Source organism: Dipodomys ordii, unplaced genomic scaffold, assembly GCF_000151885.1.
Source record: "Dipodomys ordii isolate 6190 unplaced genomic scaffold, Dord_2.0 Scaffold1, whole genome shotgun sequence".
Taxonomy (NCBI): Eukaryota; Metazoa; Chordata; class Mammalia; order Rodentia; family Heteromyidae; genus Dipodomys; species Dipodomys ordii.
This window is the reverse complement of record NW_012267217.1, coordinates 38178884-38195783: the sequence shown is the minus strand read 5'-3', so window position 1 is coordinate 38195783 and position 16900 is coordinate 38178884. Positions and strand designations below refer to the sequence as shown.

Below are 16900 nucleotides of genomic sequence, written 5' to 3'. Positions count from 1 at the left end.
GAGCTGCCCAATGACCTGTGAATCTCATGATTACCAAGTGATTCTTGCTTCTTGGCTAACTTGGTTGAGAATCTACCCTTCAGTAATGATGTATTATGGTCCCAGGATAGTGAAAGATAATGTTTTAATTCAGAGCTCAGAGCCCCATGGTTGGTAGAAAGAGATGGGCTGTTGATAATGTAATTTACAGAGTCCAGACCTCGCAGAGGTGTCCTCAGAATTTAGTTGGAAGACTGTGCAGTCCCTGTGCTACAGAAAAGGACTCTGGGTTAAGAAGTCAAATCTCTATGTCATTATCTTAAGACTTTGGGCAAGTTACCTAATCTCTTATGATCTTTGTATGTTGACTATAATATACAATGTTTTTATTAAGTACTTAGTGACATATACTTCCTATTGTTTTCTTTTAAGTATGCTAAGTATTTAATAAGTATACAGAGTACATTTATTAAGACACTTTAATGAGAAGATTTCCTAAGTATTAAGGTTGCATATTTAGCTGTCTGGTATGGACAATGTCTATCAAGGGCAATCCTCTCTTAAAGTACCACATTGCCTTGATTTTCAGATGGAGAGGGGTCTGTGAATTTTCTCAGGAGCCCACACTAGCACACAATCTCAAGCCTAATTCAGGTCCCCAGGGTCTCCTGTGCTTCCTGCTTCCTGTCACAGGAAGAAATGGATGGCCTGTATCAGCTGCCCTGGACATTGATGAAAATGAACTAAGCAACTCAAGGGCATCAAGGGAGGGAAGGAAAGAGGAAACAGCTGACACTAAGCAAAAGGAAAGAAAATAATTGTATTGTCAAAGCTCTTAGAATTCACAAACATTATAGACAATGATAATGACAATTTACCTTGTGAAGGTTAAAATGTGTTTGTGACTTTAAGTACTGTGAAATTTATGTAATCACTTAATCTCAAGAAAATTATTTTAAAAAGCAATGAATGGGCTAATGAATCAACATGTACTTGGTGAATTAATGAAAAGTTACACAGAAGTACTGTCTAGAAAGTAGATTTTCTTTTTCTCTGGCTCCCTGATATAAGAATAAAGAGATGACTACATCATATTTGTTGCCTTGTGGCTAATCACGAAGGAGAAGTATTTTTAAAATACCAAGCTGGAATAAAAGGCTTTACGTGTACCAAGTCTGCTAGACTATCCGCCAAAGCCTTCCCCCTTCAGGCTGGCACACCCACTCACTGTCTCTACCCTCCAACCAGTACCGTACTTTTTTTGTCTTTCAAGTTTTAACACACAAGAAACTACAGAATCTACATTTTTCCTGAGCAAACTCAAGGCCCCGAGTTCAAGCCCCAGTTTGAACCCCTACCAAAAACAAACCAAATAACAATAACAAAAGGGAGCTAACAAATATGAGAACTAGAATTGTGATGCAAAGGGAAAGGTGATCCGAACACATCTCTGTACCTCTGACTGGTTGTCTTCTCCTGGAAAGCCTGGTGTTTGCGGCAAGTTAGTGGGCATATTCCCTACAAGCGATGAAGAAACACATAAAGAATAAGACACAGCAGTAAATGTGTAGCAGCAGAAGATCCTTTTGAAGATAAAAATTGGAACTGCCTGGGACAGAATTTCCTTTCAGGTCAGAGACCCTGCAGGCAGATCTATTAATGTGCTTCTGGAAACAGCCTTATTACTCAAGGGAATATCATAGCAAAAGGTGTCATGATTTCCTCCATATTGGCAGGCTGAGTGTCATGACATCTGTAAAGCATTAATAAAACTACTCATGGGAGATATCGTTGATTCAAAAGTCCTACCTATGGCTGGAGATATGGGTCAGCAGTGGATCGCCTAGAAAGGTGTGGGTTCAAAACCAAGGATTGCTGGGTGCTGGTAGCGTACACCTGTAATTGTAACTACTGAGGAGGCTGAGATCTGAGGATTTCGATTAAAAACCAACTTAGGCAGGAAAGTCTATGAAACGCTGATCTCAAATTAACCACCAAAAAGCCAGAAGTGGGGCTGTAGTTCAAGGAGTAGAGTGCCAGCTTTGAGTGAAAAAGCTCAGGAATAGCACCCAGGCCTCAAGTTCAAGCCCCAGCGCGCACACACACACACACACACACACACACACAGTAGGTTTCTGGGTGACATTGATTGAGATGCATGGTATTCATAAATTGACATGTTTAGTTGAAACCCTTTTGTAAACTACTCAAAGGTAAGTTTAAAATAATAACTATTTTTTAAAGAAAACAGTATCTACACACACACAAGCACACATACATACACGAATGTATGTGTGCATGAGAGCACGCATACACATAGAGCTTGGGTAAAAATATAACAGAACAATCACCATATTGATATTTATGGGATTATAACATTGAACAGAATCCCCGAGAGTTCCTTTTGCTTCTTCAGCCTAGCTTCCCCAAGTGGGGACTTCTCTCTAGGACTTCTCTCTAGGATAACAATGGGGAGGCAGGCAATGGGGAGTTCAAGTAGGGCACAGACTTGGAAAGGGGTAGAGGGAGTAACTCACATTTGCTCAAGAAGCCTCTGGCCTTGAGAGAAGAGTAAACTTGTTCTTGTTGAAAGAAGAAGAGCCTTAATCAAGAAAGTTCTGGAAAATAATTTGAATCTAGCGACCCAGTAGACACACAGTAAGACAAAAGCAGATAAAAGAAAACAGAAAAAAGTGAAGACCTTATTCGTGACTAACTGCACTGATTTCAAACATGCTAGCCTGGGGGCTGTAGAGTATGCTTTGGAAAAGTCTTTACATCTTTCAGTGTAGAGAGAGGGTGATTACAAGTCACCATTGTAGCATGTGGTAGAAGGTGGTGGGAAGGAGGTAGGAGGATGTGAGCGAGGAAATTGACTCAGTAGATCTTGAAGATGTATCTCCAAGCATTACCATCCAAAAATGAATCTGGACTTCTTTCAAGGCTCATGCTTCTCTCTGAATAAAAAAATATGTAAGTGATTAGAAGCAGTTGTGCTACTGAAGGATTTGTCAGTTTAAGAATATATTTTGCTGGGCTCAAGCAGTAATGTGTTTGCCTGGCAAGTATGAAGTATGGCCAAAAATGGAAGGAAGGAGGGAAAGATGGGAGGGAAGGGGGAAGGGAATATATTTGACTGATTCTTACCTGTCCTGTCATTTCTATTTGATTCGTAATCATTTATCTTGATCAGTAGGCTCTTGTTGATTTGCTCACAGATTTTCTTCAGGACGTCTAAGTTTCTGTCCCCTAGAAGGACCCTTTTCTCCATCTCCATAAAAATATCAAGCAAACTCTAGGGAAGAGGAATAAAGTGGGGAGACGTGATTGAAGCATGCAGGTTTTTAAACTTTGACTTCACTTCTGCTTTCTTCAAACCAAGGTACCACACTCACTTCTCAAGAAGACCCTCTCCCCCTGAGAGCACATTACATTGGACCCCTGCACTTGACAGACTACTGGGGAGACAATTCTGTGTCTTCTGGCCTGGAAGGACAGAAGTGAGTGGAAGAAGAAGTCTTAGCAGTTATCATTCAGGCTCCAGGCCCTGTGCTTAAACTGAGTGTTGAGTCTTTTTTTTGGGGGGGGGGAAGGTCCGGTCGTGGGGCCTGAACTCTGGGCCTGGGCACTGTCCCTCAGCTCTTCAGCTCAAGGCTAGCGCTCTACAGCTTGAGCCACAGCACCACTTTAGGCTTTTTTCTTTTTGCTTATGTGGTGCTGAGGAATTGAACCCAGGGCCTCATGCGTGCAAGGCAAGCGCTCTACCACTGAGCCACCTTCCCAGCCCTAAGTGTTGAGTCTTTGAGTAATAAATCAGCCTGAACTCTGTGGCTGAGACACGGCAGGCTGTTAACCAGTGACATGGTATAGCCTTACATCCTCACATTGTCTCTAGCACCCAATTCCCAATCCTCCTCCAAATTGAAATACACACACACACACACACACCACAGTAACAGAAATATATACACACACATATACCACACATGTACACGAGATACAAAACAAACAGACAGTTGCACACACAGTCATAAAACACACAGAGTCATAGAATACACATGGAAGAACACACAGAGTTATCTCAAGGGTTTCAGAAGTGGGGGACAGGACTCAGAGCACCACTTCCTGGCTCTGCTGGGTCCCATACTGGGCTAGGCTGTGGAGTTTCCTCCTGCCTTTGCCTTGCTGCCAATAACGAATCTGAGTAGTACTCCACAATACAGAGGCATCTAGTCTACATTGCTCCTGGTTAGCCAATTTCCTCTCTTGATTAAGAAGTGAGAATCTAGGCTGCTTTGCCCAAAAGAGCCCCTCTTTGTAGTCTTTATATTTTTAGGTCTAAGACCAGGACTTGAACTCAGTCCCTGCTGCTTTGCGCATTGGCTAGCACTCTATCAATGGAGTCACATCTCCAGCCCCTCTTTTTAGTCTTAAAGGGAGGTATCAGGTCTTACCATGTCATCATCCAGCTTACACCTGGGTAGCTCCTTGCTTAACAAAAACTTAAAAGACTTCAATTCCAGTTTGCTTACATCTTCTGAAATCTGAAAAAGCATGACCCTGTGGTAGGAAATGGAGATATTTAGAAAGAAAGAAAAAAAAGGCTTTCCTAGATCATTTCTATTTGTTGTATACGAAGTCACAGCGGTCCAGATTCCAAGGGCCTCCCTTCAAAACAGAACCAATTATCGATAGGACTTGTGAGCTGAGTTGTAAGCGCAGGGGCTGGCAGGGTGTGGCAGAATTCTCAGACTCGTGTCTATATTATTCCACCATGAACAATGTAAAAGTACATCCGATGTGTCTTAGGTAATTTCAGTTAACTGAAGCTTGCTTTTCCTTTGTTTTTTTTTCACTATAAAATCAAGAGTTTGTTGCAATAGAAAAAAAAAAGGCCTATACATCCCAAAAGGCAAGCCCCATCATCACATCTCTGACTATATGATCAGCGCTCTCTCAGTCTTATTTCAGGAAGAAAGACAAACATTTGGTTCTAGAACACAAAGACTATACTACAGCCCTCTCACAGACCCACCAACACCAAATACAGCCGACAGCCCCATCTTTTCACTTCCCCCTTCCCCTCCCAGATGCACCTACCCCACTCCACTTCCACCCGCAGCACCCGCTCTGCATTGCCAAGTGTCCTCAGGGCTGTTTTCCTTTGCTGTGCCTTTACAGTATCACTTGGGAAGGGCAATTCACATAATGGTCTTTCCACCAGCAGTCCAAGTCCCCTGTTTGCTGACAGATGGCCTTTCACTTCCATAACCCCTGAGAGTTGTGAATAGAGTGTAGGGGACTCATTAGAACTATGGTCCCACCATCTTTCAGCTGTGTGATTTTAGGCATGTTGGACTTTTTTGCTCACCTTACACTGGAAATACTTATACATGTTATAGTCGTGTATAAATGAACATACAGATAGGTTTATATGAAGTACAGTCCTGTATCACTTAACAATGGTATACATTTTGAGCATTGGGCAAATTCTTCATTTGGCTAGAATTTCTTTTTTTTTTCTTGGGGGGGGTCCAGTCATCGGGCCTGAACTCTGGGCCTGGGCGCTGTCCCTCAGCTCTTCAGCTCAAGGTTAGCGCTCTACCACTTGAGCCACAGCGCCACTTCCGGCTTTTTCTGTTTATGTGGTGCTGAGGAATTGAACCCAGGGCCTCATGCATGCAAGGCAAGCGCTCTACCACTGAGCCACCTTCCCAGCCTCTGGCTAGAATTTCTGTACAGAGTATTTTTTGTTTTTTGTTTTGAGTCAGTTGTGGGGCCCAAACTTTGGGCCTGGGCGCTGTCCCTCAGCTCTTCAGATCAAGGCTAGTGCTCTACCACTTGAGCCACAGAGCCACTTCCAGGTTTTTCTGCTTATGTGGTGCTGAGGAATTGAACCCAGGGCCTCATGCATGCAAGGCAAGCGCTCTACCACTGAGCCATCTTCCCAGCCCCTGTACAGAGTGTTGTTTTTTTTTTAACTAAGGCTTCTATGACTTTTCTAGACAATATAATCCTAAGGGACCACTGACATATATATGTCATGTATTGTTGAGAAAAGTATTATACAGAACGTGGCTGAACTTAAACCAATCTTTGGCATTACACTAAGTATTCAGAAAGTGATTAATATTTTCTTTTTATTATCTTAAGTAGTTGTACAAAGGAGTTGCCATTCAACAACACAGTTTATGAATACAATATGTCTTACTCAGTGTCGCCCATTTCAACATTCTCAACCATCCTTCCCAATCCACCCCTTCATTTTTTTTTATTTTCGTAGGATATGCATTGAATATTGCATTTCCCTACCCCCCCCACACACCCTAGTGGGTGGGCATTATTTCCTAATTAACTTGTAGCTTGCTTATGCTCTTGGAATGTGTTTCACAAACAATAGACAGAGGAAATGCTTTTTCAGTGTACAAAACTTTTTTCCCCCACTACTTTGAAGCAAAGGAAAAGAACTTTAATACAAAAACATGTTGCTTTCAACATTAAATTAGAAAATTAAACTTTTTTAAGTGTAGAAACATAAGTTTCTCAGAAATACTTTTCTAAAGTTTCTTATTTTGGGTTGTATACATCTTTTAACTTTATTATAAGGTATTTCATTCCTTTACATTCCTCATCTTTGAAACTTACAGGTTTTCTTGTATCATCATTGTATGGTATGCTTAGTTTATAAGATATGTTATCGCTTATAAGATACTTATTTATAGTAGAAGTTGCAGTTTAAACTACAATATCCAGTATTTACTTATTATGACTACAATATCTAATTACTCTAGTGTTTATAGTTATTGGTAGAAGTTGTAGTTTGAATCTACTATATCTAATATTTCCTTGTTATAAGTATAATATCTAATATTTCTAGTGTTTATAAGGTACTTATTTATATGTAGACATTGTAGTTTGAGCTGGGCACTGGTGGTTCATGCCTATAATCCTAGCTATTCAGGAGGCTGAGATCTGAGGATCATGTTTCAAAGCCAGCCCAGGCAGGAAAATCCGTGAGACATATCTCCAATGAACCACCAGAAAACCAGAAGTGGTACTGTAGCTCAAGTGGTAGAGCACTAGCCTTAAGCAAAAGAGCTCAGAGACAACACCCAGGCCTTGCATTCAAGCCCCATGACTGACAAAAAAAGAAGTTGTAGTTTGAAACTGGAATACCTAGTGTTTCCTTACAATGTGAAGTGGCCACACCAATCTGTTTTCATCTCCTGGTTAATAATGATGATAAAGTAGGTAATAGTGATTGTGTAGACTCTTTTTTTTCCATACCAAGATGTAGCACACAGATTCTGTTCTGGTCAGGAGACTCCAAGCTCTCCACCAGATGGTAAAAGTCATCAGCTGCTTGCCTCAACATGGCAAAGAAGGGGAGCCTTCAGAAGTCCAAGCTAGCCTTGCTAGCTCTGGGATTATAGTTTCTTAGGATGAATTTGGTGCTTTATGAATAAGATCCTTGTGGGGCTGGGAAGGTGGCTCAGTGATAGAGTGCTTGCCTTGCATGAATGAGGCCCTGGGTTCGATTCCCCAGCACCACATAAGCAAAAAAAAGCCGTAAGTGGTGCTGTGGCTCAAGCTGTAGAGCACTAGCCTTGATCTGAAGAGCTGAGGGACAGCGTCCAGGCCCAGAGTTCAGGCCCCACGACCGGACCCCCCCCCCAAAAAAAGATCCTTGTAAAGTCTTTACACACTCCAAGGGTACTTGGTTGACTCATCTCCTCCTTTCTTCCCACAAACAGTTATGGACAGTGAGAATGTAGTCTTTGCAGACAAAATTCTGGATCAAGATAGGTCCTAATCCAATGGTTGATATTCTTATAAGAGGGAAATTCAGACAAATGAAACACTGAAGAAAACAGAGGCAGAGGCTAAAGGGATACCTCTAGGAAAGGACCATTAAGAAGGTAGGATTGATGCATGGAGCAGATTCTCCCTCACATCCCATCTCCAAAACAAAACCAGTCCTGCTGGCCCTTTGATTTCTGAATTTGAGGTTCTAGGAATACTAGAGAATAAATTTACTCTAGTGTTTTAAGGCACCCAATTTGTGATACTTGATTGGAGCAGCCCTAAGAAAGCAATACACCTAGAATATTTTGTCACTGAAAATAGCCTCAAATAAGAATACATAATGAGGAACATACCAGAACCTCAGGGACCAGGACATTGACAGGCAGGGCTATCAGTGGATAGTGGGTGACAGTTCTGACTCTGACAAATGAGAGGATGATGAAATGGGCCAGAGCTAAGGTTTATGTAGAAATGTTCAAAGAGAACTAAAAATTAGTTTCAATGAAAGTAATTGAAACACGATCATGTTGAAAGAGAAAAGGTGTTTCCATTCTTTTAAGTCTTGGCACAAATCCATGAAATTGTAACTGTACATGGCTGGTTACCACAGCTCATGTTTCCCATTCTCCCCAGGATGGGGAGAAGCTGAGTCTCATAGGATGGACAGAATTGCCTGAGCACCACCCTTCCCGCACCCCCCCCCCCGCGCCTCCTACCCAGCCCCATTTCTGCACCTAATGCTTTGCTAAGGTTCTACATTAGGATACAAATACAGATGTGCCCGTAGGAACTAAGTGGTCTGTGTGGGGCAAGGCCTGGCAACATATATATTAGAGAACCATATAATTTCAGTGTTCGAGTATAAATCCATGAAAAATTCACTTTATATCCATAAGCAGGTGGGAAGGGCTTATGACAAGGGAAGCCATGATACCTTACCCAATGGAAAGGCAAAGTAAGCATGTGATGTAGGTTCAAAGTGTAGAAGTACCAAGACTAGAGGGAAACATTTATAAAACTCTATTTTAAGTTCCACATAGCTGTAGTTAATGTTTCACATTGAAGAATAAGTTTTTCTCCTCTGAATTACATATAAAGCCCCTAATTTTTTTCCAGGCCTTGAGTTTGAACTCAGGGCCTGAGTGCTGTCCCTGAGCTTTTTTGCTCAAGGCTAGTGCTCTACCACTTGAACCACAGCTCTACTCCTGGCTTCTTTGGTAGCTTATTGGAGATAAGAGTCTCACAAATTTTCCTGGCTTCAAACCATGATCCTCTTATCTCAGCCTCTTGAGTAGCTAGGATTACAGGCATGAGCCACCAGTACCTAGATGCCCCCAATTTTTTTAACCTGGCTCTGATGGGACATCTTCCCAGCATCTCCCAAGTTACACCAGAAATGCAGCCCTTATCCACAGTGTGCACAGAGATGTGTCCAACCACACCTCGCAGTCCCCACACTGTGGAGTTTCTACCTACCTGTAGGCAGAAATCTGAGCCCTGCCTAGAGTCTGGAGCTCCTTTTCCATGTTTTCCTTACTTGTGCTCAGAAAATTTTGCAGGAGATCTAGTCTACTAATTCGGAAAAGCAGCTCCTTCAGGAAGAACAGATTGTCATCCTCCAACATTCCCTTCTCCTGTAATATCTCAAATAATGTCAAGGCATCCTTGATGGGCTCCTGCTTCTTTTGTGGGATGTGGTCCAGGCTCAGGAACTTGAGGGAGGCCAACTCATCACTGTCCAGTTGTTCCCCGATTTTGTAAAGATATCCACTGAAATCCATTTGTGGCAGGAATTAGGAAAGCGGAGATGCAACCTAGGTCAAAATATAATGCTATGCTCAGATAAGGATGAAAGACACCATCTACTGGTTTAGTTTGTTCCATCATTAAGTGCTATTACATATAATATATACCAGATGTTTTACCATAGATACAGGGAATAAGATAAAGGAAGAAAAGGAGGAGAAGGAAGAAGGGAAGAGGAGGGGAAAAGAAAAGGGAGGAGGAAGAGGAGGAGGAGGAGGAAGAAGAAGAGGAGGAGGAGAAGGAAAAAAAGGAGGAGGAGGAAGACAATGATGATGATGACAAGAAGAATGACAGAGCAAGCATAGTAAGTTCCTACTCACAAGTAGTTCTATTTAGAAAGGTAGATATACAAAAAGTCAATGGTCAAACGAACTACAATCCACGTACTTTCTACATCACATGGTCAAATAAAAAACTGTCCCTGCACTGCTTTTGCTTAAGGCTACTGCTTGAGCCACAGCTCCACTTCTGGCTTTTTCTGTTTATGTGGTACTGAGGAATCGAACCCAGGGCTTCATGCATGCTAGGAAAGCACTCTACCAAGCCACTTTCCCAGCCCTAAAAAATATTATTGATTTGCCCATTAGATTAAGTTCTACTGCCAGTTTTCCTTTTTAAAAAATGTGTTTTCCCCTCCTTGGTTATAGTAGCATATATTTATATGTGTGAAAATTGAAAATACAATAAATCATAATATGGTTACAGGTTGAATAAATTCACTCATACTACTACATTCCTATTCCTCTCTTCCCTCAAAAAAATCTTTTATTTCAAAAAGTCACTTCAGACATATGGTCAGTACCTACCAGTACATGTTCAAACTACAACAAATAAAACTGCTCAACACACAACATATCAGATTAGTAATCATTCCTTAAGTACATGCTAGAAACCACTGTATGACCCTAAACAACTAGAAGCAACCCAAATGTCCTTCAATAAAGGAGTTGCTAGCCAAATCAAGGTATGAACATACTACAGTATACAGCAGTTAAGAATAATGCACCTCATCTTTTGAAATAAATATGGCCAGATATCTAAGATGTACTGGAAAAAAGTGACAATGGAACAGAAAAAGTCACACCAGCTTTTTAGTAATATTCAAAACAATACAATAGTTTTTCAGGCACTAGATATACATATATAAAATGACAAAGTCAAAAGAAGATTCTGCAAGCAAACATATCAAAGACATACTGTTGTCCTCTCTAGGACTTAGAGAAGAAGACCAAGACTTGAGGGTGAAGCAATGAGGAAGATAATTTGACTTTCTTTTTCTCTAATGGGTTGAAAGAATGCATGTAGATATGATCTAAATAAGTGAAACACATAAATATAAATAGCAAAAGCAAGCAGTTCAGAGAAAATGCCAGTGACTTTCTAGTGTATGACCAATAACTTTTAAACATTTGAAAAGGTGTTTAATTTCATTTATAATAGGGAAGGGGTAAACTGCAATTATAACAAAAGACAATTTTCTAACTTCCAAAATTGGTCAAGCATAAAACTTACAGTCACCAAGAACCAGTAGCTCACAACTGTAATCCTAGCTACTTAGAGGACTGAAATCTGAGGATCGCAGTTCAAATCCAGCCTGTGCAGGAAAGTCCATGGGATTCTTATCTCCAATTAACAACCAAAAAGCCAAGTGGCTCAAGTGGTTAAAAAGCTCAGTGATGGGCTGGGAAGGTGGCTCAGTGGTAGAGCGTTTGCCTTGCAGGCCTGAGGCCCTGAGTTCGATTCCTCAGCACCACATAAGCCAAAAAGAAAAAAAGCCGGAAGTGGCGCTGTGGCTCAAGTGGTAGAGTGCTAGCCTTGAGCTGAAGAGCTGAGGACAGTGCCCAGGCTCCAGAGTTCAGGCCCCACAACAGGACCAAAAAAAAAAAAAAAGCTCAGTGATAGCATCTAGTCCCTGAATTAAAGCCCCGATTGGCACAGAAAAGAAAAAAATAGACTCATGTAGTGAAATAGAAATAAAAACAGGTGAGTAATCTTGCCATCTCTATCAATATCTGATAGATAAATGTACTTTGACCCCACAATTTCATTTCCAGGGCTCTTTTTCCTACTTAAATATAAGTGTACTCAAAAATATATACAAGGATTTTCATGGTAGTGTTGCTTGAAATAACAAAGAGTAGAAATGACTGTTTTTAGTACAAAAAGAGTTCAGTAAGCTGTACGTCATTTTTAGTGGCATTCTATTCAGCTATTAGGGTAGAAAGATCTTGGTACTGAAATATGTGTGATTTCCATAAGGTATAAATGGCTGAGTTCACAGAGATTCGTTCATTTGTGCATTTACAGAACAGCTTCAACACATTTGCAGGAAGTTGTTTGCAGGTTGCCTATTGGACTGTGGGCCAAGCCATAGAAGTGGGGAGACAGAGCAAAAGTGAAACTGAATCTTGTTTTTACATTCTTCTACACAGTTTGTGCTATTTTCACTGTCTTCAGTCTTTACTATGTTCCCGCATTGCCTACTAAATGTATACAGGCTTAAGTTAAAATCTGTTTTAAGACTCATTTTTATTTATAGGTTGAGAAAGATCTAGATGAGGTCCAGCTTTACTTAGTAGAATTAGACCAACCACCTTGAAAACTTTAAATCATTTTTAACCTCTGATGTCCCAAAAAGAAATGTACCCATTAACTGACTTACATAATTTTAACCCCTCTGTATATCAAGCTTACAATAACACATACACACACACGCACACGCACACACACACACACACACACACACACACATAATTTAACAGAATAAAATCCGCCACAGAATCAAATGAAAGCAAGATCCTTATCCTAAAGCTAGGTGGCAGGCAGTTTTTGAAAGCCAAATCCTAACAGAGTTTTGTCAGTCTCTACAGTTCAGGCCACCACTCAGAGTGTTGGCTTCTCTGTCTAGATCTTCATAAAGATCCCCCTGGCCACAAACAGGGTCCACTGCAGGGCCCTGGAGCCAGGGTGTCCATACAGCCTGGAAAAGGTGTTCAAAGTTCAACAAAATGTAGATCTAACACTGTCAAATAAATGAAACAGAAAATATTATCTGTACAATACTTAACCTCACAAGTATAGGTCTCTGATCTTTTTATCTGTTCTTCTTGTCATACCATTCTATTCTGTATCTTTTAAATTTCCACAAAATATAAATGATAGTTCAATGCTAGAGGACTTTCCTAGCTTGTGCAAGGACCTGGGCTCTATTTCCAGTCTAGCCAAAAAGAAAAATTAAGGTAAATGGCTGAATTACCAAATTTTAGTCGGTTGCATATTGTGTGTCTGAGTATGTGAGTGTGTGAGTGAGTGAGAAAGAGGAAGAGAGAGTTTGAGTGGGAAACCATAGGAGACAAATCAGCTGAGATTCAAATTTTGGCTTCTATTCTTCGATGAGTTTGATCGGATAAAGATGAGGTGGCTGTAGAGAAAGCTGTACTTTGAACATTCCATAAATGTCCTATACTACGTCCATCCGGAAATATCCATCTGATCTGAACATCTCATGGCGCCCTCCGTGCACACACCCTCTGCAAGGCCCCGGGAGGCTACAAATGAACGCTCAGGCCTCCCGCATGTACACTCAAATATGTGATCACCTCCATGGCCAAGTGGCCTCGGCCCACACTCAGCAGCCTAGAAAGCTTCAGACTCGAAGTTCTTCCTCTTAAAACCCAGCCTACCTTACCAGAAGCAAATCCGTCTCAAAGGTAGCACCTTCTTCCCGCGCTTCTTCTCTGGGTGTGTATGGGTAAGAGAAGGGCAAAGCTCAGTACAGAATGCCGGTCAGGGTACTTTTATACTTCCTTCCCACTCTGAGTCACCAGGGAGGAAGAGGCGGGGCTAGCCTCCACATAGCTCCTGTGACGTTTTGTTTTAATATAAATATGTCTCATTTACTAAATGGAAGACAGAAGCCTAGAATTACGGGCTAGGGAGAACACTGTAATGGGACCCTGGATCCCTTGGCTTCAGGACCCATCCTCAGCTGCCTAAAAACATCTTTCAAGTCAGTCTTTCCTCCATCAGTCTTACCAAAGAGGAAGATCCTGGGCTCTTCAAATGCCAGGCCCTGTCTGGTTAGCAGTGAAACAGCACTGTCTGCCTGTTTGTGACTAACTCCAACCCCACAAAGTATCCTCAGCTGTCTGCTCAGTCTCCATCCCAGCGCTGAGCTTGCTAGGGCCTGTACAGGGGCAGCAATATCTATACTCTACAAAGATCACCTGCAAATCTACAAGACAAACCCAACGGTAGAAGGGCAATGGGTATGAACAGCTAAATGTAGAACCTGGGAAATGTGGAATGAAGCAACCAGATAACCACATTTTTCCTGTTAGTTTGGTGATTATGTTCAAGTAGGATGGTTTCATGTCGCCATGCACCACCACAGTGAAAGCAAGTGGTCAGGGCTTATCTAGCATCCATAGATCACACACACACACGCACACACACACACACACACACACACTTTAACAGAATAAAATCCACCACAGAATCAAATGAAAGCAAGATCATTATCCTAAAGCTAGGTATCAGGCAATTTTTGAAAGCCAAATCCTAACAGAGTCTTGTCATTCTCTACAGTTCAGGCCACCACTCAGAGTGTTGGCTCCTGTAGATCCTCATAAAGATCCACCTACTGACAAACAAGGTCCACCGCAGGGCCTTGGAGCCAGGGTGTCCATACAGCCTAGGTCCACATACCATTCAATTATTTAGTATCAAGTACCTACTGTCTAGTATTTGCAAGAGATGGCAAGCTAATTACCACTTTTGATTATTAAATATTGTATATACCCATCAAGTTAGCACAGCAAAGAGACGTCCAACTACTATATATCAATTAAAATAAATTTAAGCCAGGTGCTGGTCTCATGCCTGTAATTCTAGCTACTCTGGAGGCTGAGAGCTGAAGACCCCAGTTGAAAGCTAGCTCAGGCAGGAAAACAGTTCCCCTCCAGACTCTGATTAATCAGCAAAATAACTGGACTGGCCATGTGACTCTTTTTTGGGGAGCGGTTGTGTGGCTTGAACTCTGGGCCTATTGAACATTGTCCCTCAGCTCTTTAGGGCTAACTAACACTCTACTACTTGAGCCACAGCGCCACTTCCAGTTTTCTGGTGGTTAAGTGGAGGTAAGAGTCTTACAGACTTTCCTGTCCAGGATGGCTTTGAACAGTGAGCCTCAGATCTCAGCCTCCTGAGTAGCTAGGATTACAGGCGTGAGCCACCAGTGCCTGGCTGTGGACATGTGACTTTTGTGGTAGAGCACAACTCCTGAGTTGAAGCCCTGATAATAACAAAACTAAATATAATTTCTTAATTTAAAATTTAAATAAAAATATTTTAGTTTACCATGCTTTATATATTTATATATGTATATTTATTATTTTTTACTTGAAAATGCTAAAGACAGAGGGGTTACAGTTACATAAGTCAGGCAAAGAGTACATTTCTTTCGATACTGTCACCCCTTCCCTTGCCCTCTCTTAGTTTTTCCCTCCTATCCCATCCACAAATTGTGTAGTTCATTTCCAACACAGTGTTCAGTGAGTACCATTGCTGCATTTGTTCACTCTTTGTCCCTTCATTTCTGTGCCTATTATACTCTCAAAAACATATAGACAGGGGCTGGGAAGGTGGCTCAGTGGTAGAGCGCTTGCCTTGCATGCATGAGGCCCTGGGTTCCATTCCTCAGCACCTCATAAGCAGAAAAAGCCAGAAGTGGCACTGTGGCTCAAGTAGTAGAGCGCTAACCTTGAGCTGAAGAGCTCAGGGACAGTGCCCAGGTCCAGAGTTCAGGCCCCATGACCAACAACAACAAAACAAAGACATATAGACAAATAATTAATTTAAAAAATTAATGAATGTATAAGTATTTAAATTTTAGATAAATATTTAAATATTTTAAAATAAATACAAAAAAAGAAAGAAAAATTAATTTTAAAAGTAAAAAAATATTTTTAATAATAAAAAGATACTGTACACCATGCAACAACAAGTACTATTAGAAACTGGGACCTGGCTAAGGAGACAAAAGATAGTCCTCACTTTAAAAACAACAAACCTAAGAGGACCAAACATACTGGCACCCACCTGCAATCTCAACCACTCAGGAGGCAGAAGTAGGAGTATCTGGATCCAAATCCAGCCTGGGAAAAAACCTTTAGGTCTTAACAAGCTCCAACAAAAAAGGAATGGGAACGTGGCTGAAGTGGTAGAGCACTCAAACATGACGCCCTGAGATCAATTTCCAACACTACCAAAACATAACTTTTCAAAAGAAAGACATAGAACGGGAAAAATAAAAATGCTATTACTATGTGATATTTGCTGACCCGGGGTATTCAATAACATGGGCCACTGATGTAACTGGCTCATAAGTGCATCCCCTTCAATATTAATTCTACTTACTGATGAGGAGACAGCGGTACAGAAAAATTGTTTACTGGCTCAAGGTCACATTAAAAAGCAGTGCCCAAGCACATCCCTGTAATCCTAGTTACTGAGGAGGCTGAGATCTGAGGATCAATGTTCAAAGCCCAACAGACTAACCTGAGAGAGTCTTATCTCCAATTAGCTAGCAAAAAGCCTGAAGTGGAGCTGTGGTTCAAGTGGTAGTGGACCAGTTTTGAGTGGAAAAGACAAGTGAGAATGAGAATCTTTCAATTCAAGGCTCAGTACCATCACACACACACACACACACACACACACACACTCACTGTGTGTGCACTTTGGAGAGAAGTGGGCTGTGGGCCTCAGGAACTATTAGTGACCTGATAATGCCAAAGATTAACTCACCGTCTTCCCCAGAGGCAAAAGAAAACAAAAATATGTTTTCAACCACGTTGAAAGGTTGTATCTAAGGGGTAGGACGCTGGTGAGCACAGAATATAGAGAAACTTGGGGGGAGGGGAAGGTCTTCTGAAAATAGCAAGGCGCCAACTGTGTTTCAGGGAAAGTCCCTTCCGTTCCCCCCTCCCCTCTCCTCCCCAACCCCCCCCCCCCCGCCGGGGATCAAACTTGTCACCAATACCTTTGAGCTCAAATCCTCCAGCGTGACCACTGAGGAGGAAATCGCAGAGGGCAGGGCGTCAGTGCCGCCTCCTGTAGTCCAGACCCCCAGCTCCTGGGCCGGAAGCAGCCAGTTTACTTTCTGTTTCCCTGCTGTCCCTGTCTGGTTTACTGGGTTCATAAGTGAGCTGATTTTTATTTTAATCACTGGGAATAAAGAAGGAGACGCTGTGGAAGCACTTCCCTGCCGCAGAAAGGCAGTGAAAGATGCACTCGCAACTTCACTTTATTC

At 41.7% G+C, this 16900-nt stretch overlaps 1 protein-coding gene across 3 annotated transcripts in view; it reads right to left on the bottom strand.

Moving 5' to 3' along the window:
* The window catches only part of Casp8 (caspase 8, apoptosis-related cysteine peptidase), a 30544-nt gene extending 13644 nt beyond the window's left edge, over positions 1 to 16900 (bottom strand). The window contains exons 1-6 of one of the 3 annotated variants that reach the window (XM_013010683.1): positions 16631 to 16900; positions 9262 to 9599; positions 4434 to 4539; positions 3127 to 3274; positions 2892 to 2936; positions 1436 to 1497 (exon numbers count right to left, since the gene is read on the bottom strand). In XM_013010683.1, coding sequence (XP_012866137.1) covers positions 1436 to 1497; positions 2892 to 2936; positions 3127 to 3274; positions 4434 to 4539; positions 9262 to 9566 — 666 coding nt within the window. In that variant the 5' untranslated portion in view covers positions 9567 to 9599; positions 16631 to 16900. Of the gene's footprint in view, positions 1 to 1435; positions 1498 to 2891; positions 2937 to 3126; positions 3275 to 4433; positions 4540 to 9261; positions 9600 to 13279; positions 13376 to 16630 lie in introns of those variants that run through there. The other 2 variants (XM_013010675.1, XM_013010690.1) reach the window with 2 other exon arrangements.